The 27,189-nt window shown below is 41.0% G+C and overlaps 1 protein-coding gene across 1 annotated transcript; it reads left to right on the top strand.

Annotated features, from left to right (window-relative positions):
- Nucleotides 1–22,759, top strand: sptlc3 (serine palmitoyltransferase long chain base subunit 3). The gene is made up of 12 exons (XM_023963031.1): nucleotides 1–262; nucleotides 2,801–2,992; nucleotides 3,549–3,703; nucleotides 5,503–5,651; nucleotides 9,173–9,297; nucleotides 11,614–11,707; nucleotides 13,312–13,417; nucleotides 16,248–16,467; nucleotides 19,327–19,453; nucleotides 21,533–21,668; nucleotides 22,001–22,130; nucleotides 22,501–22,759. The coding sequence occupies exons 1-12, from the start codon at nucleotides 161–163 to the stop codon at nucleotides 22,612–22,614; spliced, it is 1,650 nt and encodes a 549-aa protein (XP_023818799.1). The 5' UTR covers nucleotides 1–160; the 3' UTR covers nucleotides 22,615–22,759.
- The last annotated feature ends 4,430 nt before the right edge of the window (nucleotides 22,760–27,189 follow it).

Genomic DNA, 27,189 nt, shown 5'->3' with positions numbered 1-27,189 from the left:
AGCGGTGAAGTGAAGTTTCAGAGGAAACCGCAAACAGGTCCCAACATTTCTGGAGGCTGAACCGAAACGGCAGAAGCAGGAAGTCCCCGCCAGTCCGTCATTTACGCAGCGCAGCGGCGCCTTCACGCGCAGTGGAGGAGGAGTAGCCGCTCCCGGGAACATGGCGAGGAGCGCAAACGGAAGCGGCCTGAAGCAGCTCAATCACAGCGGGATGAAATGGGACGATTCCGGGAAAAACGGATATCACAGAATAACCACAGAGGTATGTCCGGACCGGCGCGGGGATTCCCTATACCTTAAGGTGACGGTGACTGGCGTGGATGCGCAACAGACGCCGCATCCGCGTCTGTGTTTACAGTGGGGTGTCTGACATGACGTGACCTCCAAACTCCTTCCAGTCTGACCTCATCCTGAAGCTGAAACTTTATTCTCCTGAAGGGGAAGAGCTTCCTGGAACTTTGATGCGCATGAAATGTAATCCTAATCTTTCCACTTAAATAACAACTTTTGAGTTCAGGTTGCAGGACAGAATGATGTGACAGTTTAGAAGGGAAGTAGAAAAATTATCCTTCCTGAAACATGTCCTCTAAACAGACAGTCAAGTGGCAAAGTTTCTGCTTTGGATTTCTCCTGAGGCTACAAGCTTCATGTTTACTGCAGTTTTCTGTAGATAATAGTAGCACAGTGTGTTCAGATCATAAATTCAGACCTTGACATATTTTACAGGAAATTTGAGAAAAAGTTCTGAGAATTTCTTCCCATTTAGAAATATTTTCATTGAAATCCTCCTGAAGAATTAAGTTTAAATTCTAAACATCTTTGATTTTTTAATTTTAAGCTGTAAAAACAGTTTTCTAAATGACTGTTCCATCCAGGAGATTGTTTTTAACACATAAGAAAAAAAGAATATTGAATTTAAGGTGAAATAACTGGCATAAAAAAAACTAAAAAGATGTTTAAGGCGCAATCATCTTATGGTCATCTTTCAAAGCGTTCTTTTCATTATGATGACGCCGTTTTTAGCCAAAATCCAAAAACCCGTGTCGTTTTCTAGGACATCGTTTCTGCAGAGCGGCAGGAGGTCATTAGAAATTCACCTCTAAGTCATGGGCAGGACTGTTGGCACGGTGTACGCCTGCGCTAATTTCCCATCATCCATCTGTTTACACTCTTTCCCACTAGCTTACAGCCCCTCACAACACCAACCTAACATGACTACCAGTGCAATAGAAATGGCGAGCAACATCAGATCTAACCATCCGTCCAGTTTAGATCCAGATTCCAGCTCAGACGAGGAAAACAAAGACGTTCATGGATCTGTTTGTCTGCAGGTGGATGCATCAGAGTTTTTCAAACGTCATTTTCTCATCTGCTCCAGTTACAACAATTTGAAATGAAGGCCTTTTTCTTGATTTTCTTAATATAATGTCGTCCATCAGGAGAAAAATACAACAAGAACAAGTTAAAAAACACCAAAAACACTCATCAGAGTGGGTCTTTCACAGCCCATTACAGCTTATTACAAAGTGGACATTAGAAAACTAACGTACTGTCAATTCCAACCACCATGCTGCAGGTGTATGGCTGCATTGTTCGAATGACAGTTGGATTGTTCAGAGAGTCAATAAAGGAGGTTTACAAACATCCGCAAAGCGTGCATAACTCCAAACACAGTGAAAGCAAAGAACTGGCTCTGTAAACTAAATGTTTCCTGATGATGAAGAACCTCATCACAACTGTCATCACTAAGCATTACAAATGCCGGTGAGCTCATGCAGAACTGGAAACACCACCATATAGGAGGAAAAAACAGAAAGCCTGAAGGCACTACAACCTCATAAGGCTGGTCAAAACCACTAAAGTCATTTTTATTCAAAAATAGGACATTTATTGACAGTAGTAGACGGATTTTAGATGTTCGATTCTGGGTGCAGTTGGTGAATTTTAAACTTTTATACTTTCTCGCGAGTATTTTTGACTTCTTGTCACTTTTTTGTTCCTTTTTATTCATATTGAAGGTATGTACTTTAGAAAAATGACAAAGCTTTTATACCAGAAGGGTATTTTTGACCCGCTGCAGCCCCCCCTTTCAGGACACCTCCACCCCCCTCTGTATTCCTGATAAAACAACATTTCTGCTCCTGCAGATACTCAACCGGTAACTTTAATGGATCTTTAGGAGCAAAAATGCTTTGAGGACATTTATGATTTGAGCCTCACCATGCATGAGGTTTTTCACACCAACTGCTTAAAAACCCACTCAGATGAACATGGTGTTTTGGGGTTTTCACAAGCTCCTGTGGTATTTTTCTCACGACAGGAGGACATTTATAAAGAAGTGCATTTGTGATGTAGAAAATAGGCTGGATCGCTCGAATATTGCTCGCCATTTTGTTGTACCGTTAATGTGAGGTTGAAGGTGTGAGGGGCTCCTAAATTTCTTTTTCTCTCAATTGCACTTATTATTTAATTTATAACTAACAAAAAGTATTGTTCTCATTTAACTTTCTTCAAGTTTGGCTGATTATATTGTAGATTTTGGTTGAGTTTTTCTTCACACCTGGTTGTTTGTTCTAGGAGGAGCTTTGCAGAAAGAACTGGTCTGACAACTTCCTTACCTAGTGCTTATGTATCAGGTTGTTGCAAAGACTATTCCCAAATGAAATGAAGCATTTGTGCCTATCTTTAATTCTTCAAAGCACTTCTTTTAATTTTACAGCATTTGTTTTCTCTGTGCTCTACAAATACGATTACCTTTTGTTGCCTCGCCAAGCGATGTCACATGTCTTTTGCTCAACAGAAGCTCGGCGCCGGCATCAGCACGGCCTCCAGGCAGAACAAACAGGAGTCTTTTGAACAGGCGCCCATGTATGTGGCTGTCTGCACCTACATGGGCTTTGGCATCGTCACCCTGTTCGGGTACTTCAGAGACTTCCTCAGAGCCGTGGGCTTGGAGAAATGCAACCTTGCCCAGGAAAGAGAGGAGCAGAAGGTGGCTATGATGTCATCACCTCACACAATGCCATATAATGCCCTCACAGTTAACCCAGTCTTGAAAAAACAGTTTTTCTCACATAATTTCTCTTTTAGCCCTTCTGCATGTTTCTCCCTCTGTGTTCTTTTGCTTTGTAGCATTGCCATGGTTGAGACATGACACCAAAGATGTGCTGAAGATCTAATTAAATCTCAGAGGATTAAGCCTTGTCTTTGTTGCAGATACAGATTCCGTACAGAGCCTTGGCTCTACTTTTCTGTGTTTTAAAAGTCCTCATCCTACCATAAATCTGTTTTTGTCTTGTTGCTCTTTGCATGTTTTCTTTGAAGTTGAAATCAGAAAAATCCTCCTTGTTGTTGTTGTCTCTGTTGGCACATGAAGGAAAGCTGCTTCTGGAAGAAATCATGAAGCAATTTGTTCAGTAAGAGTCGATCAAAGAAGGAGAAAGAAGAAAAGAGGCTAAAATCCAAACTTTTCCTAAAAATGAAAAAACTTTTGACCCTGTGGACACAGGATTCGTCCTCTTGTCACAAATGTTTCTACTCTCTTTCAGGATTTTGTTCCTCTTTATCAGGACTTTGAAAACTTTTACACCCGAAATTTGTACATGAGAGTACGGGACAACTGGAACCGGCCCATATGCAGCCTGCCCGGGCCCGTCTTTGACCTGATGGAGAGAGTGTCCGACGACTACAACTGGACCTTCAGGTACAGAAACATCCTGGTGGCTCACGCTGATAGAAGCCAAGGAAAGTGGCAGCTGAGTAGCTCACAGAAAGCTCATCAGGTTCTGGGAGATCTGATGTGATCTGTGCTCAGGCCAAAGTGGCTTTTTTTTTTTTCTCAGCATCACTTCCTGAAACTCAATTGATATTCAACCAGCACAGCATGAAGAAAAGGATGAGCGGAGCCACACAGGAGGAAAAAATATGAATCTGTATTAAATAGGGTTTAAGTGGAAAAAGTAGCTCGACTTTTGGTGGTCAAGTGTGGTGAATCTGCACGGCTGCATGCTAACTCAGTTTGCTGGAAAGAAGTGGGTCAGTTGGTGAAATGGAGAAGTTTTCTTTAAATACTTAAACAGGCATGTGCAGCAGGGATGTGCACTCTGTCCTGACAGCATGTTTCCCAAACTTGCTCTGTTGCAAAAACACCCAAATGCTGAACCGTTTACTGGGAATGAAAATATGCCAAAAAAAGGACGAGGCATTCAGCTTCATCTTTGCTTCTGACAATAGAAATTGAAACGTGTTGGAAAAAAATTACACATTTTAATTGAAGCCATTCGTAACATTGTATGTATGGCCCTCGCCGTCCACTTTTGACCCACGCTCATTGGCTGCTACACACCCCTCACTCGCCCCTTCTGCCCCCGCAGCCCTGGTCAATGCTGCATGTGACAAATTCATGAAAAAAACACTTTTTCTTAAAATGGCAGCTTTTCTGTTGGTTTTATCTCCATAGCAACTATTTTATGTTCTGGCGGTGTCGAACAGGTCCATGTCATTTTTAGAAAAATCAGTAAAAGTACATTTTTGGATTTCCGTGGCAACAGAGTTTTATTTGTTAACCACGCCCACATTCCTAATATGTTCGCATTGCATGATATGTCATTACATTCAGCTTGAATCAATGACTTATGTATTCAATTTTCACAATATATTCCTCAAAAAATGTGTGAGCAACATAAAAATGCCACTTTAGCAAGCTCGCCATGCTAACGGCGTTTAGAATCTACAGCATCTAATTCTAACATTTTATCCCAACTCGCTTCCCAATGATGTTTGAGGAGTTGGGAGCGATAGATTGAAATCCCTAAGAGGAGTTTACATTTGCAGAAGGGGAGGAATTCAAGATGGCGACCTTATGCCAAGGTCAAAGGTCAATGAAGCTTTGGCTGTGGTTGTAGACTTAACCTGGTGGCGTGTGTGTGTAATTTTGTGACAAACAAAAGTTTGTCCTTTCCCATACTGTGCGAAAATGTGAAATTGCCAAATTTTACACTTTGCCACAAAGTAGCCACCAAGCCGTAAATTCATTTTCAGTCTGGGGGGGGTTTGCGTAAGAAAAGAAGGACTGTGAAAAAAATTAAATTTATGAACCAATCATTACTGATGATTGGTTCATATATCCTTTCAGGATCCCTTAACCTAGTTTAATGTCTGTTTCTTAGTAGATGAAAAAGTCAAACTGGTAAAAGGTGCAGTTAGCTTTTCATTAACTTTTCTCCAACCAGGCCTGGTAAATGTGTACTTCCCTGTGCTGGCCTCAGGTTTCCTTCTTTCAGTTGACAATGGACGCAACTTTCTGTGTTGCTTAACCACAGTACAGGAAAACAATTTTTTTTGTTTGTTTTAATTGTAGATTGGAAAAAAATCCAGATTTTTCAGACTTTCTCAGTTTGCACTACAAACTCTGGAGATTTTGCAATTTCAGATACAGCTTTAGATATACAAGTTTACGTGAAAAAAACAAACGCCCTAATGTAAATACTTATACCTTTTCAGGTTTACTGGAAGGACGATACCCAACGTCATCAACATGGGCTCCTACAACTACCTTGGTTTTGCTGAGAACAACGCTGATTTCCTCAAAACGGTAGCAGACAAAGTGCAGCAGTACGGAGCTGGTGTCTGCAGTACAAGACAGGAAATTGGTGAGTTTGTGGTTTGTGATGGCAAATTTCAGTTGCCCTGAAATATCTTGTTTTTGCAGCGTTTAGTACAACTAGCAGTGCAGAGATACTTAAATATCTGCCTGCGATGGGAAAGGCAGGTCAATTATTTAGGCTTTTCGTTAATTATGCACTGCAGGCATCGCTAGAGGCACATATCAGTCCACAGACGGGAGCTGTGAAAGCCATGTTTAAGTGGAACGTGTGTCAACTTTAAACAAACCCAAACAGAATAATGGTATTGATTAGTCATGTGAAAGTGGGTTCTCTGTACTGACTGTATCGGAGAACTGGAGTGAGCGCCAACCATAGAAAATGGTTTACCTTATGGATCCAAACAAATGAAGTCAATTCAGTCACCATTTTTTTACATTACGGACGCCGCCATGTTGCAGCCAGACATCATCAATAAGCCGTGATTTTCCAAGTCGGTCTGAGTCAATGTTTCCATGGCAACTAGGGGTGTGAAGATTCATTTTATTATAAATTCGATTCATATCATACTATGATTCATAGTCGATACTGGTTCATTTTGAACGATTGGATTTACTGACCTAAAATGGATCCAGAACATCTTTATGTAAAACTTCCAGCAGTGAGACTCAGACAGAAATTCCTGCTACTGAACAGTGAAGTTTTCCAGATTCTTGGATTTCTTTCAGATCATCAAGTGGAAATGAAATCTGTGTCCAAACAAACAAGTAAACAAGAATGAATGTCAAATCCATTCACATGTTAGTTTCCTAAAGTTCACCACTGTTGTTTTTCCACATCCAAAGAATCCAAAGGGAACATTCTTAGAACATTCTAGACACTGGAATGTCACATGACTTTGCTAAATTCAAAGTGTTTCCACACATTGAACTGCAACGATGGTTTAATCCAAATGGTATTTGGTCAATTTGATCAACTTTTTGCTCCAGACAGATCGATCTGGTTAGATCATAGGAATACAAATCCATTTATCGTTACACCCCTAAACAAGAACTCATGTAAAAACACCAAAAACACAATTTTCCTCAGAGTCTTTAAACAACACCAAACAGAATATAACTATTGATCCATTATGTCGACAAGGATGTGAAAGTGGCTTCTCGTTCATTTTAATTGGTGCTTTTTGAAATTTGAATCCAGTTACTGATTATTCTGTCCAGGTTTTGCCCTAATTTGCTCCCGACAGCTTGGATCAGCTCCAGCAAACCCAGGACCAAGTCAGCTTATATCATTGATGGTTAACGTTTAAATGACGGTGTAAATGTGACACTCATAGGGCTGAAGGCTTGTTTATTTTGTTAAATTTTGCTTTTATTTTTGTCCCTCTGTGGTGTTTTTGACACTTGTGGTTCCTGTTGGTTTTAGCGAGCTTTTCTTAAAGACAGAAAGATGGTTTTGTTTCTGTAAAGTGTTGCATTCTTGCACCAGTTTGGCAGAGAAAAACTAGCAAAGCTAAAAGGGACAATTTTTTTTTTTTTTGCTTTATATGTTTTTCCAAAGTTCCACTCATTCTCAGAAATATGAAATCCCCAAACTATGTATTATTTATGTGTGTTTTTACATGCAGTTTTCTCTTTTAAACTTCTGCCTTTCCAGTTTGAGAATGTGTTGAAGCAGATGTAAATATTTGAAGAATCCAGGGTTTCTCTGTCTTGCAGCAGAGATGTTGCCATCGCCACAGAAACTCACTCTGGTGATGCAAACAAAGCCCGTCCATATGTTTTTGTTGAATCTTTTATATTTAGCACTAAAGTGAACCCAGAAGCAAAGGTTTTCGGCGCCAATTGAACGAGATCCTACGATTCAAAGGGGAGGATCTGGTGATGAACTGATTATGTGGAACCTGATTGGAGCTGCAAGGACAGTAACCTTATCGGAAAACGCTTTCTGAACAAAAGAGGAGATGAAAAGTTTAAGGGAGCATAAGTGACAAACAAGGTCAAAGATGGCCATCTGTTCCTGACTGGTTAGACGAGACATTCTGGCAGCAGGTGACTGAAAGGCTCGAGGTTATCGGTCGCTGGAGATTGTAAGATTTGAGTTAGATTTGTTTGGCAGCTGACTCATACTGGAGAGCCAGGCTCCACCTATAATGACAAAACACTCAAAAAAGTTCAATTTAAGTCATTTCCTTTCTTGAGATTGGCCACTTTTCAAATTCCATTCCATGTCATTTTACATGACTATATATGGAATAAAAGCCCTCAAAGTTCAAACTACACCTTTCTGAAGTCTTCCAAACACGAGTTTGTGTACAAAAACTACACAAACACGTGAAATAAAGCTGAGAATGTCAACACAAAGTGCACTGACTGCACACCCTGTAATTAAGCAGGTCAAACATTCATGGAGCCGTATGAATGGCAAAGCTGGCGTTCCCTCCTTTTCTGCAATCATTAACGGCTAGAGATAACACTGCACATCACTTGTCATGATAAACCGCATTTAGGAAGCAGGGGTAGCCACCAAACCTGTGGAAGACGGTAGACAAACTGATGTTCAGGACACGGGCCTTTTGTGTCATAACATGTTACAGTGAAGCACGGGGCTTAGCCGGTGTTTGGAAACTCTTTAGAAGTCCAGTTTTAGAAATGATTAACTACATAAAAGCTGGTTTTATTCTTCTCTTGCAGTAATGGCTTCAGGAAAAGTCACATGCTAACAATAAAAGAGGGAAACACAGTAACGCCTTTCCAGCTCAGGTGACCAAACCTGAGTCACTGTTGCACCTGAGCCAAAGTGAAGCCAGCTAAATCCGTTTAATCTAGTCCTACCTCCGAGTGTCTGGATTTGGAGCTTTCTGGAGCTTTCTGGATGAAGGAGAGCGTCCTCTGTTTAGGGAAATGTTGTCTAAAGAGACTGAAGTGATTGAAACCAGCTGAGGTGCCACCTGAGCGGTCAGAGCGGCGCGCCGATCGATCCGACATCGCCTCAGCCGTGATGGAAAGCTCCAAACGAATCACCATATAGATGGAGCTGCTCCTCTTCATTACCAGTTTATTCCCATCACTACACATTCTCCTGGAAACATCTGACAGTTTGAACTTTAACTGCCTGCTTTAGTCAAATACAGGCATTGATCTGGATTATAATGTTTGGAGCTCCTCTTGAAAGCAATTATCACACCGTTCTGAACATGTAGTGAGCTTTTTTTTTTTCAATCATACAAATCTGTTATCATCGTCACAAACTGTTCTGAAAAAGTGATCCGGTACAAAATAGAAAAACCAGAATGTCATTTTATAGATTTAAAACACAATGTGAGCAATTTTCTAAATCAATTCAGGGTCAGAGCTGTTATGCGGGCTAATCATTACCTGACTGACTGAGCTGCATGCAGTGCAGCAGAACTGTTCAGAAACACGCATGGTGGGCGAGGACCAACAGCTTTCTAACATCTATGAATTTAAATCATATATTAAGAGAAGAACATGTACAGCGAGAATGGGATGAACCGCTGGATCACCAGTGATTTCATTGAGTTATTCATTTGTGATCCCATCTCTTAGGTAATCTGAGCATCCATGAGGAGCTGGAGCAGCTAGTGGCCAATTTTCTGGGAGTGGAGTCCGCCATGACTTATGGGATGGGTTTTGCTACCAATTCAATGAACATCCCGGCACTTGTTGGCAAGGTAGGTTATTTTACACCAAACGTGATCGGCATTAGTCACAATCACCCCTACGGGGCAATGACCTGGGGCTTTCTGGACCAATAGAAGGTTGTAGAGAGGAGTGGCTGCATCTTAAGATGAGCACCAGTGTGTCTTGCAGTTCCCTTGAGGCTCCACATCAACCATACTTTGATTACCTCTCACCTACTTAACCTGTACTTACCCATACGTGTAGTATAAGTGTTTACGTTGACCTGTCGCCTGCAGCATGCCCGTAGACAAACATGAATGCACGTTTTCCTTCTACGGGCTCACCAAGGTCTATGAATTTAACATTTCCAGCGGTCCAGTTGGATTTCCCCTACAGGTTTGCCCATTTTTCCCCCACAGACAGCCTGTATCCACCTGTAGGGGTAGTTGTGACTACGGCAAACAAAGAATTTTGATTGTGTGTGGGTGGCTCAGCCGTCTTCATCAAATTACTTCTTACATTAACGACTAAACTCAGCTGCGAACAATTAACCACCTCAGTTAATTAAAATCATAATGAAACATTACAGTAGCCAGAAGGAGAAGGCTCAGGGACAATTTGCTGCTTTTAGACATCAGACCAGGAAAGGCAGCTTTTGTCACGGGCGATGCTTCGGGGTGTGACGAAGCACAATGTGGTTTCTCAGCAGATTAGGCCGCCTCGTGCAGAGAGGATAACCAGAGGCAACGCAGCATATATGCAGTGGACTAGACAGAAGGAAGACGAGGCGGATGGCTTAAGCCAGCGGTCTTCAACCTTTTACAGGCCACAGACCGCTTTAATAACAGACGGTCCGGTCTGTTCTAGGCTAAAGAGAGCATCTGTTTCACTAAACATTTGAGGGTAAATTTGATCTTTATCTGTAAATATCTGGAGATCTTTTTCTGTACACAAGATTTCATGAAAGAAGCACAAAAATGTCTTCTAGATTTTTCCTTAACTCATATTTGTCAAAGTGGAAGCTAAAAAAATCAGGTGGCGACTTCATCTTCGACCGACTTTTAAGTACTGATAAATAAATAAAAAAATAAAAGAATAACGGTCACTAAAACTGGTGTTTTCTAAATATAATAACACACGTTATTCCACTACTCGAACAACTTTATTAGCAGCATCCTTGTAACGTTAGACAGCTGGTTGATGAATATTCTTACATTATTATTATGGTCTGTGGGAACAACAGTCATAATGAATCCATTTTCGGAGTAAAGACTCCTGGTTTTTGTCTGTTAAATTTCCTCTCTCTTTTATTTTGAAGTCTTTTGTTTCCTTTTTTCTGCCAAAAGAAACTTTTCAAAGAAGTTTGTTTCCCGCTAACTTTGCTTGTTTTGGAGTTTCAGCTTAGCGGTCGACTTAGCCGCTTCAGGAAGTAGGCATTAGATTTTACCAAGTGACTTGACACGCGTCAAGAATGAGTCGCATGTGGTGGAGAGAACCCAGTAGTTTTTCAAAATGAAATTTCCTTCTGAATCCAATTATAATTAACACGCAAAAAAAAAATGTAGTTCGTGTTTTATTTTTCTCCACAGCCCGGTACCAACTGTCCTATGGACCGGTACCGGTCTGCGACTCACTGGTTCAAGTGATTGGAGTGCAACGCAGGAGGTGTACACTTTTTGGGCTGAAGCCCCAACTGACCCTGTCAGGGTGCGAGGTCAACCCCGGCTGCAGCGTCTGTCCTGCAGGGAACAGCGCGTGTCATGGCGGGCTCCGTGTGCAGCCAGAGCAACATCAAAATGACAGCTGTTGGTACACGAACAAGTGGGTCAGCTGAACCCCGGGCCAAAGTCTGCATATCTGTCACTGAGATGGTGCAAGCGCTGCCTCAGTCAGATTAATACAGCGTCTGTGTTATATATGCTAATGCTCAAGAGAGAATTTTGTGGAACAACTGAATTCATTTGCATGCTGATTTTTTATGTAACACCAGGAAACTGCACTCTCTACATGAAATCTGTAATGTCTGTGGGGGTAAAAAAAAAAAAGTATCTTTGAGGATAAAAATTCATACACAGAGGACCCAGACATGGATAATATGTGATAAAGAGGGATGGGCTGACTAGCAGTTTAGCCATGTGAATCCATTTTATTCTATTCCCGTTTCTGCAGGGGAATCTGGCGTTGATGGGATAACAGAGATGAACAGCAAGCTTGAACCTCATTAGCTGCTTTTACGATGCTGAACACCGTTCATTTATTTACTTATCTTATCAACACTGTTCAGATTTGTAGACGAGTTTTGTTAGAAATGGCCTCCAAGAAGATGATAGGCTTTGGATGTCATACTATGTGCCGCTGTTTTTCAGGGTTGTTTGATACTAAGCGACGAGCTGAATCACACGTCTCTTATTCTGGGGGCCAGACTGTCTGGAGCAACTATCAGAGTGTTCAAACACAACAGTAAGTTTACGTCTTCTGCGTCCTCCTGCAGGCTGAGAGACGCACTTCCTGCTCTGCAGAGCGGGATCTGCTTAAGGCTCAGACCTACTTAACATTCCTTATTTAGAGCGGAAGAAGTTTTCACCAAAGAAGCTCAGTTTGCAGTTTAAACTGCTTTTCATACATCAGCCGCAAAAAACGACCCCACATTTAAAGTCCTATTCCATATTCCTTATTCTGTTTTCAAAGTGTTCCCAGTGGTCTGTTAGTTATAATTATGCCCTTTTTAGCCAAAATTGAAAAATCAGTGTTGTTTTCAAGGACATAGTTTCTGCAGAGCGGCAGGAGTTCATTCAAATTCACTTCTGAGTTCTTTATGTTCTATCCTGCTAGCTTACAGCCCCCTCACAACCCCGGTGCAACAAAAGTGGCGAACAATATCAGAGCTATCCAGCCGTACAGTTTAGATCCACATTCCAGGAAAGCAAAGACGTTCGTAAATCTAGGCGTCATAATGGGGCGGAGCAGGGAGCTTGTAGCGCGCTAATTGTAGCACGTCAAAAATACGATCTTTTTCGAGCAGCATTTTTTCATTTGCTCCTGATTCACAACAATTTGGATAAAGAGATACCTAAAATTGCAATTTTAAGCTGAATGTTCTTTGTATATGTCCTCCATCATCAGAAAAAGGCCACAAGCAGATGTTAAAAACACCATTTTCACTGGAGTGGGGCTTTAAATTGAAATTGTACGTCACGCTTGCATGTAAACCTACACCATTCAGAGCAAATGCACAGCAAGCGGCTGTTTTTTCTCGCAGAAAACCATTTCATGCACAATAGCTGGAATAAGCCAGTGATGTGTGAGCAAATGTGTGCTGACAGGTACAAGCTCAGTCAGTTATGGGCTCTCCCTGCAGACCCCACAGGCCTGTCTAAAGGCTAAGAACCCTCCAGCAAATCAACTGCGGATCCTTTTCCCCCCCCAAAAAAATGATATTTGAGTGGAAGATTGAGTGTATCTGAAATATTTAAAACAATAGCATTAACATCACCAAACTATGGCTGTGGGAAAATGCTACAATTTGTCTCTTTTTACTGTCCTCATGTTGTACAAGTAGCATTTCCTCAGCCAAGGAGATAAGATAAGAGGCGAGATGGAAGATTTACAGCAGGAAGCACATGTCCCACATAACCAAGCAGTCACACAACATTTCAGACGAGTTTATCTGAAAGCTGAGCTGTGAAGCCGTCTCCTTCACAGTGGTGTCTGCTTGTCTCTAACGCTGTTCTGTCCAGAAAATCAGCAGAAAGGCATCCGTCTCCTCTTGAGTAAACATGCTTTTTCATTCAGGCAGTCATATCAATCATGCAGACCCTGTTATTAGCGGTGGCAGACTTTCTTCTGATCAGTACTGTTCAATTTCAGTCCTGCTTGAAATGTTTCATGGGTGGTCAACACTGCCCCCTGCTGGCGTGCAGCAGGATTGCTTCACTTGTTTCTCAAAGTCTTAGTAAATCAGAAAATTTGATTCGAATATTATAACAAAACAACAATGTGGATGTTTTTCTTGGTACGCTCTTGACTAAATATTCACAAATTATGCTTTTTTTTATCTTTGTCAGACATGCACAGCTTGGAAAAGATGCTAAAAGAGGCCATATGCTGTGGGCAGCCCCGGACCCACAGAGCCTGGAGAAAGATCCTCATCATGGTGGAAGGCATCTATAGGTCAGAGATCTCCACACAGACGCACATATTTGGACTCGGTGGAGAGAGTTTTTGCTCCCCCAGGTGTTTCTCACAAAGTTTTCCCCTGACAGAAATGTGTAATCTGAGGTGACCCTGTGCTCAGCGGTTTCTATAATGGACCCTTTTCATGGCGGCCCCTCCCACAAAACGGATCATGTGTGTGCCTCTAAAGGCGCCGTGTTTGTGTGTCGTTTGATTGGTGCGGAAAAGGAGAGGTTTTGTGTGTCCTTCCTGGCAGCGAGCTGTCCCAGGTCTCAATGACCCTCTCCATCTGCTCATTAGCTCCATTTCAAGGCCAAATGGAGCTACTGAGATTGATTTGGCTGAACTTCCAACTCTTTTTCCTAAAGCTTTCATATTTTGCATGTTTGAGGAAAATCCAAAACACAGCCGTTAATATTTTTATAGATTTTATGTTTATCAGACTCCATTTATCAGACAATAATGGCTCAAACTGACGATGCAGCGAAATACTACTCCGGAAAAAATGTTCTTGTTAAAAAATATAGAACGATGATTTTTATTGCTATGAATAAATAAAATTCTTTAAAACAAGCTTTGATTTCCCGCCCTTTCAAGGTGAAATTAAATCCTAAAAGTAGCTTTACACATGATTTAGATCTCTGGTAATTGGAAAAACTATGTCTTAGAAAATCTATTTATTCTTATTGTTTTCATTTTATTTAAAAATATATGGTTTTGTTATTTTTGCAATGCTTTAAGAAGCTCGTGTTGGTGATTTCTTAGTCTTTGTCAATAATTACACTAGTATTGACTCAAAAAATGGGGGTGGGGCAAAGCTTTATGGTGGGGTCGACAGCTTTCCCGATTGCCCCGCCCTTAGCTCCTCCCCTGCTTATCATTTATATAAGTGTTAAGTAAAGTGAAAAGAAGCATTATTATATTTCTTATAGACATTGCTAAAAAACTGAAAAATAAAAAAACAGATAATTTCAAGAACAAATAACTCAACTTCTTGTTTTTAAATGTATAATTTTTAAACAAGTTGTTACATTTACTGAAAAGTTACTTGTAATTTGGTCTTAAATCAAGTTAATGAGATATTAAAACTAGAAACTAAACTAGTCACACATTCTCGTCTCTGAATAAGTTAGTGTTCAAACCTGAGTTCCTCTCAGTCATCTGACACCTGAACAGGTGCTCAGCCAGCAGGTCAAATCGCTCAGCCACATCACTTATTATGTTAGTACTTTAAAAGGATTCAAAAAGTTTTAGAGGAAAGGAAAACACAGAAGAAGAAGGAAAGACAGATGCATAAAGATGGATCAAGTTTGTGCATTAAAAAAAAATGTCGTCCTCAAAAAATCTGCCAGTAGAGCCGGTAGAATTGGTAAGATGTCTTAAGATACATTGAGATGTTGTGCTCCAATTTTGCATTTGTTTGGTTCTCCAAACAATAATCAATGATCATTATTAAAGCATCTTGCTTATCAAAGCTCATACAAGAAAATCAAGAATACACAAAGAAAGAAAACTGCATTATCTTTAAATGAGCAATAAAGACTCAAAGTGAGGCATTTTGCTGTGGTCACTGGAAATATTATGTTACCAAAAAAAAACTGTATTGTTAAAAAAAACGTTATATCTTTAAAGTAGGTCCATTTACATACATACAGTACATGTGAGGCACTGACGTCATCATCTGATGTACAAACAAATGAACCCTACGGAGTAGATTGTGTGTTGTTTAAAATTGAATTTCAACATTTGTCTTCCGTTTGCAAACTGTAGCATAGAGAAGAATCACTGAAATGGTTATAAGTGACTTACTTTTACTCATAATTGAAGTCTGTGTGCCTCTCCTTCTGAAGAAACACTTGGATAGCCTGTTTTAGACGTCTTCCTTTTTCTTTCTTCAGCTTTAAAAGTCTCTCTGTCTCCATGGAGATCACTGTCCAAGACACGTCTAAACAAATTCCCGAGTTTAGACAGTAAATTCTCCTTTCAGAAAATGATGCTAAGCAATATTAAAGAACTACTGGATGGCTGCACCTGACTTCTCCCACTAATTCTATTATTCTTTATCTGCAGTGCCACATTCTGTGGGATCACCAGCGCCCTCTGCCTTGAGGGAAGCGTACTGCGGGCCTCACCTGGTGTATTTCTAATGCACATTTTTAGCAGATAAAAAAGACTAGATGGGTCACAAAATGACACCAATGTAATCAGACAGTTGGCGCCAAATAGAAAAATGAAGTAGTTAAAAATAAAGCGCCTTCTGTGATGATAGAAAGACCGAAACGCGCGCATCAGCTGGAACTCAGTCAGTGTCTGCGGCGCAGGGTAGGCACGGACTGCCGGTGCCTCACCTGCTGCTTTATCGTGTGTTTTTTTTCATTTAGCTCAATGTATTTATGTATTAAGCTATATTTTGGAGGTGAGGTACAGACTCACCTGCCTCCACTTACTGCACGTCAGTAATGCAAATACTTTTACCCCAAAATATTCTATTTTAATCACTGCAACAAACCAACTATCCTCATTTTTAGGCTTGATAAAATAAGACAAGGTTTAGACAATTTCGGAGAAAGTTTTTAAATTTGTATGTAAATTATGAGTCAAAAAGATGAGTTTTATCATAGAAATGATTTAAAACAAGATTTACGGTTGAATTTTATATTGAAACAAGCATTTTCCTAAAAAGGTTACTATCAAGTTATTTTTATCTTCTATCAAGGGTAAAATGATATATAAACTAGAAACTAGACAGAAATCCTCGGTGATATTTTGTGTTTCTGCTATAAAGCTTGAGTTCCTTCGATGCTAATTGTGACTCTCCGGCCGTCAGCATGGAAGGCTCCGTGGTGCGGCTGCCTGAAGTCATTGCCCTGAAGAAGAAGTATAAGGCGCACCTGTACCTGGACGAGGCCCACAGCATTGGAGCTGTGGGGGCAACGGGGAGGGGAGTGACTGAGCTGTTTCATGTGAACCCGGCTGATGTGGACGTGATGATGGGGACTTTCACAAAGAGCTTCGGGGCTTCTGGAGGCTACATCGCAGGGAAAAAGGTTGGCTTTTTCGGCCAGCATTGGCTGCTACCTGTTGTTTTCTTGTCCGCTTTTGATTTATATTCTTGCACCACCGTAGATATTAATTTTCAGATGGCTAAAATCCCTCTCCGAGCGTTCCTAATGGTCTATTGAAAATGATTGTGCCATTTTTAGCCAAAATTGTTTTCTTGGACATAGTTTCTGCAGAGCGGCAGGAGTTTATTAGAACTGCACCTCCAAGTTGTGTGCGGAACTGCTGGCACTGAGCAACCCCGCCCCCCCTTCCCCTCCTTTGTAGCTGGGAGCTCAGAGCCTTGTGGCCTGCCCAGCGTATGTTCAAACAGCATTTATTCATCTGCTCCTGATTCACACTAATGTGAATAAAGAAATACTCAGAAATGTAGTTTTGAGATTAATTGATATATTTATTTATATTATATATTATAAACAACAACAAAAAAACAACAAAAACACTATTTTCATGGGAATGGGTGTTTAAATTATGTTTTAATGAAAGATCTTGTGTTCGTAACACTCACTAGTTTCTTCTTTCAACAAACTTCTTCAGTTATGGAAAACGCTCTTCATAAACTAATTGATAAAAAAAAGAAATGAGATTTTCCCCAGAATTCCTTTTTTCGGACATCAACCAAAGTGTCCAATCACTTTAATGAGGAGCACAGCAACAGCCTTCCAGTTCTCTGTGCAGCTTTTATCCGGAAAACAGGGATGTGTTGTCTCAGAGTAAACGCAATGCCGTCCATCATCTGTGTTTTTATTTCCTTTCACATCTCCAGAAACCCGTCTAGTTGCTACGCAAAAAAACAATCCTCTTGGACCCAAATAGAGTTAAGATTGATTTCCAGAAATAGGTCCGGAGGATTAAATGCTCTGAAACAATTCCAATAGCCATTAGTTATAATTACAGGTTGTTATTTCAACACTTTTTAAAGCGCCTGGCAAGATGAAATACATAACGCACTTTTTAAATAAACTGTTGGATGGAGAGATGAGAGTTAATCACACGCACTCCATCTAACATCCCTTTTTATGCTTCTCATGTGTCCCGACAAGTGTTCCTAATATCCCCTTAACTGTAAATCTGGGCCTTTGGAATTCCTTTTTAGTCCATTAAAAAGTTCACTTTAGTACATAACTGCGCTGGTTTGTGGCAGTTGATTAGAAAGCAACAAAAGAACCAGCCGTGCTGTTCGAATTAGGCGGCGAGGAGCGGACCCTTCCTTCACGCCATGGAAGCTCAGGCCTGTAATAAGAAGGTAACGCTGGCAGAGGGCCAGCCCCTTCTTGTGGCGGGCATCGGAACTGCGCTCCAGATTTTTACCAGGCACGGTGAGGTTTGGGGCATGAACACACGGCACGGTTTGACAGCTGACTGTCGTAAACTCCCAGAAGAAGAAGGACAGGAAAGGAGTTGATGCATTTGTTGTTGTGGTGAAGACCCCAAATCCTACTTTAAGTGGGTTGGGGTTGGCTAACTAAAGACTCTGCAGATGTGATCTGGAGAACAGTTGTGCTTTAGCTTGTTTTATGGGACTACCTCAAATAAATAGCAGAGAAAAATAGTCTTCAAGAACTTTCTAAAATATTTACAAAGTCCAGATCCAATCATTTATTGAGCTATTTTGAAAACATTGAATTATGTCGATTTTGGCCAAACTCAAAAACTTCCCTCTGCAGGAGTTCATTAGAATTTAACCTCTCAGTTGTGGGCAGAGCAACCCCGCCCCCCTTTCCCTCCTCTTTCCTGGGTGCTTTCTGTTTAGTCCTCCACTGCCCCCCCCCCCCCCCCCCCCCAACTAACATTAGCGGTGCAACAAAAAGAGCGAGCAACATTGGAGCCATCCAGCTGTAGAGTTTGGAGCCAGATGCAGCTCAGACCAAACGTTCAGTGGATTCATCAGAATGGAGCGGAGCAGGGAGATTGCAGCCAATCTTTTTCAAACACGTTTTTCCGTCTGAAGAAAGATGTACTCAGAAATGCATTGTAAGCTTAATTACCTGTTGGGTTTTTGTTTGCCCTCCATTAACAGAAAAAATGCTACAAGAAGATGTTAAAAACACCAAAAATGATTTTTCCTTAGCAGTGGGTCTTTATGTGAAGGGAAAGATTATTACTGTGGCCATATTAAAACCACTTCTGTGACCACCATGTGGCTGAGGAACCATTCTCAGCTGTCACTCCATCCCCAAAGCGTCTAATGGATTTCGGACATCTTCTCTCAACGGGCTTATCTTGGTTTGCACCACAATCCTGCGGGACCGCAGGGCTGCAAAAATCGTCCGCCTTAAATGAAAACACATGTCAGGTTTCTCCCAGACTCCTGTCCTCCTTCTGAGCGCTTTTCACTCCAAATCCCCGTCTCTCCTCGAGTGTTGGAGGAAGCCACAACCGCCGCCCAGTGGGGGACAGATGGCATTGAACAGAGTGGTGGCCAGACATCATCTCCGGCTCCGTGTCATCACCCCGCCGCCGCTCGCTGCCACTGAGCGGCGGCCTATGGCAGCTCCAGGCCCACTCCCAACCTCCAAGTACTCACACATGCTGTAGAGCCAAATCAGTTCCCCTGAAATTCTGCTCCTCTCCTGTCAAGCATCGGTAGAATTCATCTGCTGCTGACATTTCAGACAAATGAGCTCTGACGATCCTCATTCTGGCTCATGACGCTGTTGGTTCTCTCTGCGGTTCAGCTGGGAGATCATCCTGAACTGCTTTACAGCCAAGACGTTCAAAACGTGTCGGGTTTTAAGTGAGCTCTTCCTCATGGCGCTAAACTTCTTTTGCATTTACAGATCTGAAATTTGAAGGACGCGCTCAGTCTTCACACACTAATCCTTACCGCTTGTCTCACCTGGCAGGAGCTGGTGGATTACCTGCGCAGTCACTCCCACAGCGCCGTTTACGCTTCGGCCATGTCGCCTCCGGTCACAGAGCAGATCATACGGGCCATCAAGTGCATCATGGGAAAAGATGGAACAACGGAGGGTACGTGTTTTTGTGTTTTTTTTGCTGCCTTTTGTGTAAGTTCGTCTGCAGGACTGAAGAAGTTGAGCAGTGGAAAACAAAGAACTCATTAAAATGAGAGCAGCTCTTCAGATTTGCATGACCTCAATCGCCATTTCCTCTGGACTTAATGATATTTAGCAACTTTTACTTTCTTGACGAACATTAACTTACGTTTTATACTTTTTTTAAATAATTATCTTATAGAAAAAACAACTAAGCAAATCCAGGAGACACTGGCATTGTTAACGTTACGAGAAAGACCTGCAGGAAAACACAAACAGCTGCTCCGTCCGGCCATGTGGAAACAATTACAGGGGTCTGTGGTGGTGAAAGAAGGGGAGGCGTGCAGTCGTGGAACATTCTTATATGGATGTTGATCCAACGTTACTGTGTCACGGGAATTAGACACAAGAGCAGAGAAGAAGGGCAGAGAACGCTCTGAATTTCATCTATGAAGAAGAGGAGGAGGAGGAGGAGGAGGAGAAAAGGAGCGGAAGTTTGTGACACCTAGTAAATGAGGGGGAAATAAAGCAGCATTATAGAACAAGCATCATGGGTTAGTCAGTGCAAGGATGAATGTGTTTGAGAGACAAAGTAGGTTCAACCAGGACATCTTCGCTTGATGCTTGACAGGCTTTCAATCTGACGTTGTTCAGGGAAATAGCTGTTCTGAATAAAAATCGAGTTTTTGGCGTTTTTCACATGTTCTTGCGTCATTTTTTTCTGAGAATGGAGGGCATATATCAAGAAAGTTCAGCTCAAAATTGCATTTCTGAGTATTTCTTTATTCAAATCATTGTGAATCAGAGGCAGACGAATAAAGTCAGTTTGAAAAAGATCGCGTTTGTGACGTAGAAAAGTTCTGATGCATCCACTTGTAGATGACCGCGTACGTCTTTGTTTGCCTCCAGTACTGCTCGCCATTTTTATTGCACCGGTAATGTTGTGTTGGTGTGAGGGGCTGTAGCGGGAGGGTGTGTGAACAGAGAGCTCTCAGCAGTATGAAGGTTATTGATCTCAGAGCAACTTGGAGGTGAATTTGGAACTCCTGCCACTCTGCAGAAACGATGTCGTAGAAAAAAAAAACATTTTTTTTTTTTACTTTTGGCTAAAAACTGCATAATCATAGTTAAAAGACCACTGGGAATGCTTTGAAAATAGATGAGAAGATGATCAGAGTGGGACCTTTTCCTGTCTAATGAAGGGAAAAAACGCAATCAACACAGCATCTCTCTGAAAAGACTTTTTCTCTTTTGATCTTTCTCCACGATGTCACCTTTTGCATCACTTTGACAGAAGCAGCATCCACAGATTCTCCTATCATTTCTGCGTTCGGCAGCAGGAGTTTGACCTCCGTGGCTGCTTGCTTAGCAGAAAGGAGCAACTCACTGGTGCTTTTTGGCAGATGTTCTAAAGTTATGTCCCCCCCCCCTCTGTTGCTGCTCTCAGATAAGGGGATTTAAAGTTCTTTCTTACGTCTCTTTGAAAGATCTGCCAATCTGTTTCCCAGTAACCCGAGGGAAACAGAGTCGTGCTCCAAGATTGGGCCGATCCAAGCTCCGCTGCAGTTAGAGAGCAGGCAGGCTGCCTGGCCGTTCCCATTGTTCACAAACACAGGGAGGGGGGTGAGCTGAGAAGGCCACCTCTGCTGCCTTTGACGTGTTTCCTGAGTTCATCTGAAGGGCTGTACATTCACCATTCAACCGTTATTCATGACGCTTTTCTGTCTTTGCTGACCCGCTGCGGCAATTTCCAATTTTTGGAGAAACCCATTGCAGCCGATTAGTAAGCCAGTCATCGTGGAAACAAATAAGTGCGTGTGCAGTGCTATCATGCAGGAAAAGCTGAACCATCTGCTGCTGCTGCTGCAGCTGAGATGTAATCAGGAGCAACCTCGTCGTAGAGGTTAGAATGGCCCAGATGGAGATGCAGGACTCACAAGGAGATGCTACTGCACAATCTCACAGCGCATTAGCTGATCCCGACTCCTGCAGCAACGTGGAAAATGGGGAAACAGAGAGGGTAACTCATCTGGTGGTGTCCTTGTTTTAATTGCAGGCATTCGACGGATCCGCCAACTGGCAGAGAATACCAGATACTTCCGAGCCAGGCTGAAGGAGATGGGCTTCATCATTTACGGCAATGATGACTCACCTGTTATTCCTGTCCTGCTCTACATGCCGGGCAAAGTGGTGTAAGCACACACAAGAACAGGACACTCCCACTGAAGCAAAAATGAACCTCCTGAGGCTTCACACAGCTCTGCCTGTATAATATCGAACTAATTAGAAGCCAAGTTTGGAAACATTTGACAAAAATCATTAAATAAAATTGTCAGAATCCATGTTTTACATGAAGACCATTGTTGTTCAACTTCAGGTTGTCTGAAGTTCTGTTGTCGACAAGTTTTACCCTCTATGATACAAAGACTATTGGTCAAATGTTTGCACACATTATTTTTAAAATAACTTGTTCCAAAAGAAAAAGAAAAAAGAATCAAAGTTGTGTTTTTTCTTCCTTGGTCAGCGCTTTTGCCAGAGAAATGCTGCAGAGGAAAATCGGTGTGGTGGTGGTCGGCTTCCCAGCCACGCCAATAACAGAAGCCCGGGCTCGCTTCTGTTTGTCTGCAGCGCACACCAGAGCCATGCTCAACCAGGTAAACGCACAGTGACATCTCTACGGTGGCCCTGAAGTGCAAATCACATCACCAAATCACTCAACACAAAAAATATGTATTAAAAATGACAACAAAATGTTAAAAAGCAAAAGAAATCAATTAAAAAACTCAATTTTTAACATTTCATTTGATTTCTGGAACCTACTTCTGCTCTTTTAAACGTTTCCTTTTTATTTTGTTTGATTGTTTTTATTTTGTTTGATTTCCAAAATGCAATTTTTGTGTTGCTTTTTTAACTGTCATTGTGATTTTTGATGTTTTTATTGCGGTGAGTGATTTGAACTTCAGGGCCACCGTACATCACAGACACACACAGAGCGCTTTAGCCAATGACACTTTGCATTTTCAGGTGCTGCAGCATCTGAATGAAGTGGGAGACCTTCTGTGTCTCAAGTTCTCCCGACGGAAACGTCCATCTTCGCTTGACCTCTGTGAAGAGACAGACTTCGGGCTGGACAGCTGATGCACCTTTCTAGCAGTTTAACATTTCAGTGTCAAAATCATTGACTGTATCTGGGAACTGGACTGAGGGGCGTTCCAAACAGGAAGTACCTGCTGGCTCCAAGAAGCCAAAATCCCACAGACTTCTATAGAGAAATAAACAGCTGTGACTCAGTCATTCTATTGGTCAGAAGAACCATTCTTGCTCTGACCTTTTTTAAAACATCTTCTTGATAATCCTCTTTTTTTATTCCAATTTTTTTTCTTTGTTGCACGTTATTGAAATTATGAACTGACCAATCAGATGCTTTAATCAAAGTAGGTGGAGCCCGCTGGCCCCCACGTACAAGCTTCCAAACCTTTGACAGATTTCCTGTAGCCCGAGTGCTAGGGGTGTGGCCTTCCAACAAGCTCGCCCCTGATTGGTGAGAGTGGTCGCCATAGAAACTCAGACCGACTCAGACAATCGCTGCTGCAACAAGGCGGTCTCCATATTGCAAAACAAAAGTTAGGCAACTGAATTGACTTTTTTACACATCACACCCACTCGGCCCAGGTCTCAGATACGGTCAAAGGTCAAAACCAGTTTTTTTACGACACTACCGGCTCGCGAACGAGAGGCTCCAGCGAGTTCATGCATCCCACTGCACTGCGGGATTCAGATGTGTAGCAGATGCTTTCACAAGGTTCTTAATTCTTCCTGATTCTAGTTAATTGTTGTTGCTGTTCCTCAAAAACCCAATGGACTTGATTAACGTGGAGAGATTTGTGGAAAATGTGTTGAACAATCAGAAACAATCTGGTTTCAGTCTCAGGTATTTTGTAAAATAGTGTCTATTTTGGAAACTGATTTTTATTTTATTTTAGAAGACTTCAGTCCAGAGGCCTCAGCCTTTTGTGTCTCATTTTATCATTGATTTTTAAAAATAGAGCTCAGAAGAAGGCTCGCTCGTCTCTTTATGTCTATATTTAGACTGAAACTTTATGTGGGCAACTTTTTTTTGCCTTGTATAAAATAAAGTCTGCCACCATATATGGAGAAAAGTTGGGGCTAGTAGACCATAAAGAACAATTTTGTGTTGGAATGAATGAAGATGGGAAACGTATTTACTGCACTGCAAAAACAGATCCCGTAGCAGGAAGTCAAACAATCTGCCAGTGGGGGAACAAAAATGCTCTTACCAAAATTTGTTATGTTAAGAAAAAATGCAAAGTCACACAGATGTGTTTTCTTAAACTAAGATTATTTTGTTGTTAAAAAACTTTTAAATAAGATTTTTTTTCTTACAAGACAGAAAATGAGACTATTTGTCTTTAGATTCTATTTTTGCAGTGCGTACGTTATTTTTAGATCGTCCAACTGTCGAGTTGATTTTAAGGAGGATGATGCTTTTTTTTTTATCTCAAACTGAGGTCAGTGACAAGAAATCAGATTTTAAAAAACAAAAGGCAATAAACATATTTCTAAAAAGAAATGACGTTTTTTATGTTCAAAGAAAAGAGTTTGAAGCTAACGGAAACACAAAAGTTGATTAATGACCCGACTGAGGCGTTTCTGATCTTTTCTTTTGTGCGTTTTGGTTCCTGACACGAGATTATTTACCCTGTTGCAGCCGATCCGACTCGGCAAAAGACGGCAGCGTTTGTGTTCCACAATGAGCTGTTGTTCTGAGCGTTTCCTCAGAGTGCAGCGCCACTTTCATCTCTGTGATAAATGGCGGCCCTTCTGTGTGCCGTAGATCACGCAGCAATTACTCCTTTGACGTGCAGTTAAATCTCAACAAATACAGAAGGTGTCACGGCTTGTTTTGTGGCGAGACTGCTCCTGCACTCGGAGTCTAAACAACTTAATTGATGATGTTTTAAAGACCTGCTGCTCACAAACTGTGCAGCAGTCGTGAAGGTAAGTATGCTGAGCATGCAGCACCTGAGCCAACAGAAACCTAACCCAGCAATTAGCGCTGAACCCTAAATTCTCATGGTATGGAGTAATCATCTGATTAACTAAGGAAGGATAATGGCTGCATAAAAAAATAGGCTTTCACAATGTGTTCGCTGCATCGAGTTAGCACTTGTTTCTCTTTGGGTTCTCCTGTCCACGACTGTAGGGATTTCTTCTCCAAAGGTTTGGTGAAAATGCGGCACACGGGTCTACGGAACAGAAACAAGAAACCAACCTCGACTCTCTCTCTAATGGATCAATTTGTTCATGAAGTTAATCCTTCACATCTGGCTCCTATAGCCAAAGAAAATCTGGAACAGCTTAATCATTAAATCTGTGATGTCATTCTAATACTCGGTAAAGACGTTGAGGAGCAGCTGAAAGGTGGCCTCCTTTGTCGGATTAAGCTGCGCTAATGTCTTTCGGATGTCTGCGCTTCAGCTTTGTGTACTTTTACCCATAAGTCTGAGTGTGAACACACCTCAATTCACAGCAGAAAACCCCTTGTGTGTGAAGAGAGACTGAAAGTTTGGAAGCTTAGTAGACGGGGCTGGGGGGGTGGGGGGGGGCAAACACTAACCTGCTCTATGGAAAAAATGAAATTCAATGATATGTGTATATGCCCCCACGACCTGGACCGGGTCGTGGGGGCAGCAGTCTAAGCCTGAAACTGTCCAAAAAGTAGTAATGTTTTTTTTACTGCGAAAATCACAAAAAACTAGATTAAACTGTTTTTTTGTGGCAATACTGAATGTCCATGTATTACAGATATCCATTATTTTAAAGATACTTTTCCTTATATAACAAAATAATTGCAAAATACACCTGAAACTGTCAAAAAAACTCAATTTCGAGTGATAAATGTAATCACCATTTTACAGCGAAAATCACAAACGTGACTAAACAGCTTTTTTTGTGGCAATACTTGATTTCCATCTATTAATACAACTTATATATATTTTTTCATGATATCACACAAAAACTCCACAAATAACGTAAAACTATTCAATTAACTATTCAACTATTCAATTCCAAGTAGTATAATTTTTTACTGATAAAATCTACAAACATTTATGGCAAACTCGTCTTAATGTTTTAACAGAGATTAAATGTGCAGAAACACCATAAAAATGTATAAATGTGAAAAAAAAGTATATTACAAAGTCTAAACAATGTAAAAGCCGGACAAAGCTCCACTAAACTACAATGTCCTAATGACTATTCTGTTCTTTTAAAACCGGAATTTCAAAGCTGAAAACTGAAAAATGTTAACTGCGATTTGCAGTTAGTTCGATATCTAAGATGTCATAAGTTTATATATATATATATATATATATATATATATATATATATATATATATATATATATATATATATATATATATATATATATATATATATATATATATATATATAAACAGACAAAATGATTTCTCATAAATGTAACTCTGGAGGACCCAGGGAGGAGTGTATATAATTCATTTTGTTCCGAGCTGTTTGTTTTTAGCTCCACATCAGAGGCGTGGCTTTCAAAGTGACCAATAACACATGGAAGTCAGTCAAGGTGGCGAGCACGTGTGCGTTGCCGGGCTTCCTTCCATTTACTTGTAACTGCCGTCAGCTTCATCAGAAGTGGCAAATGGGCTGCGATGGCATTCAGAACATCTGTGCAGCTGGACTACTGGTGGCAGCTCTCCCAGGACCTGCCTGCCTGCACCAGCCTCTTTTGAACTGCAGATCTGAACGCGCTGCACTTATTGGAATGGCATGTAGCAGCTATTCTGAAGGGGGGGATCCTCTGCTACGCCTTTGATGTTCACCACTGTGTCCAAAGCAGGCCGACCATTCTCTGTTTTTCATTTAGACAGAGACACTTAGAGTTTGAGGCCAAGCAGACAAAGCACAGAGGTGCACTATTTGGACAGCCGAAGACTTTGAAAAAAAATAAAAATAGAGAGAACTCTGCAGGGAGGGAATGGGAGATTTCATAACGTGCAGAACACCCAGACATTTTTTTAGCTTTATGCAATTATATGTCCTTTATGTTCATTTAATGTTTCATAATGTATTTGTTCACAACCCTCGTGGGTATTTCAGTTTAGTTGTATTTTCCTTGAATATCTGTTTTATTACTCTTTTTTTAAGGTAGACGATTTTAAGATGAAAAGTAATTCTGGCTCATTGCTTTTAACAATCCCTTAGAAATAAAATCATAAAATAAAACAACTTATTTTGTTTCCAAAAACTCTGGATATAATGGCAGGTGAATTAGTTGATAAAAGTCATAACTATTATGTTATTATTATTATTATGAAGGCAAATTAGAGACAAAGGCTTTGAAGATAATCTTGTGATTTTAAATAGAATCTTGCATAAATATCTGGTTTGGATTAAACTTCTTTGTTATGAATTGATATTGACCCCTTCGTGCTGCATAAATACTCTGCAGAAACGTAAAATCCTAACAACAGTTTCAAGTTTAATCATTTTATTACACTTGATATCAAACAAAACTAGCTAGATGGAATGACTTGTTTTAAGACAAAACATTTTGAATATCGTTTAATCTAGAAAACTTCTTATTTTAAGTCATATCCCTAACGAAGCTCTTTTTTTTTACTCATAATTTACTTATAATTTTTTGACAACTCTATC

Source organism: Oryzias latipes, chromosome 15 (genome assembly GCF_002234675.1).
Source record: "Oryzias latipes chromosome 15, ASM223467v1".
Classification (NCBI taxonomy): Eukaryota; Metazoa; Chordata; class Actinopteri; order Beloniformes; family Adrianichthyidae; genus Oryzias; species Oryzias latipes.
The sequence above is the reverse complement of the archived record's forward strand: the minus strand, read 5'-3'. Positions and strand labels throughout refer to the sequence as shown.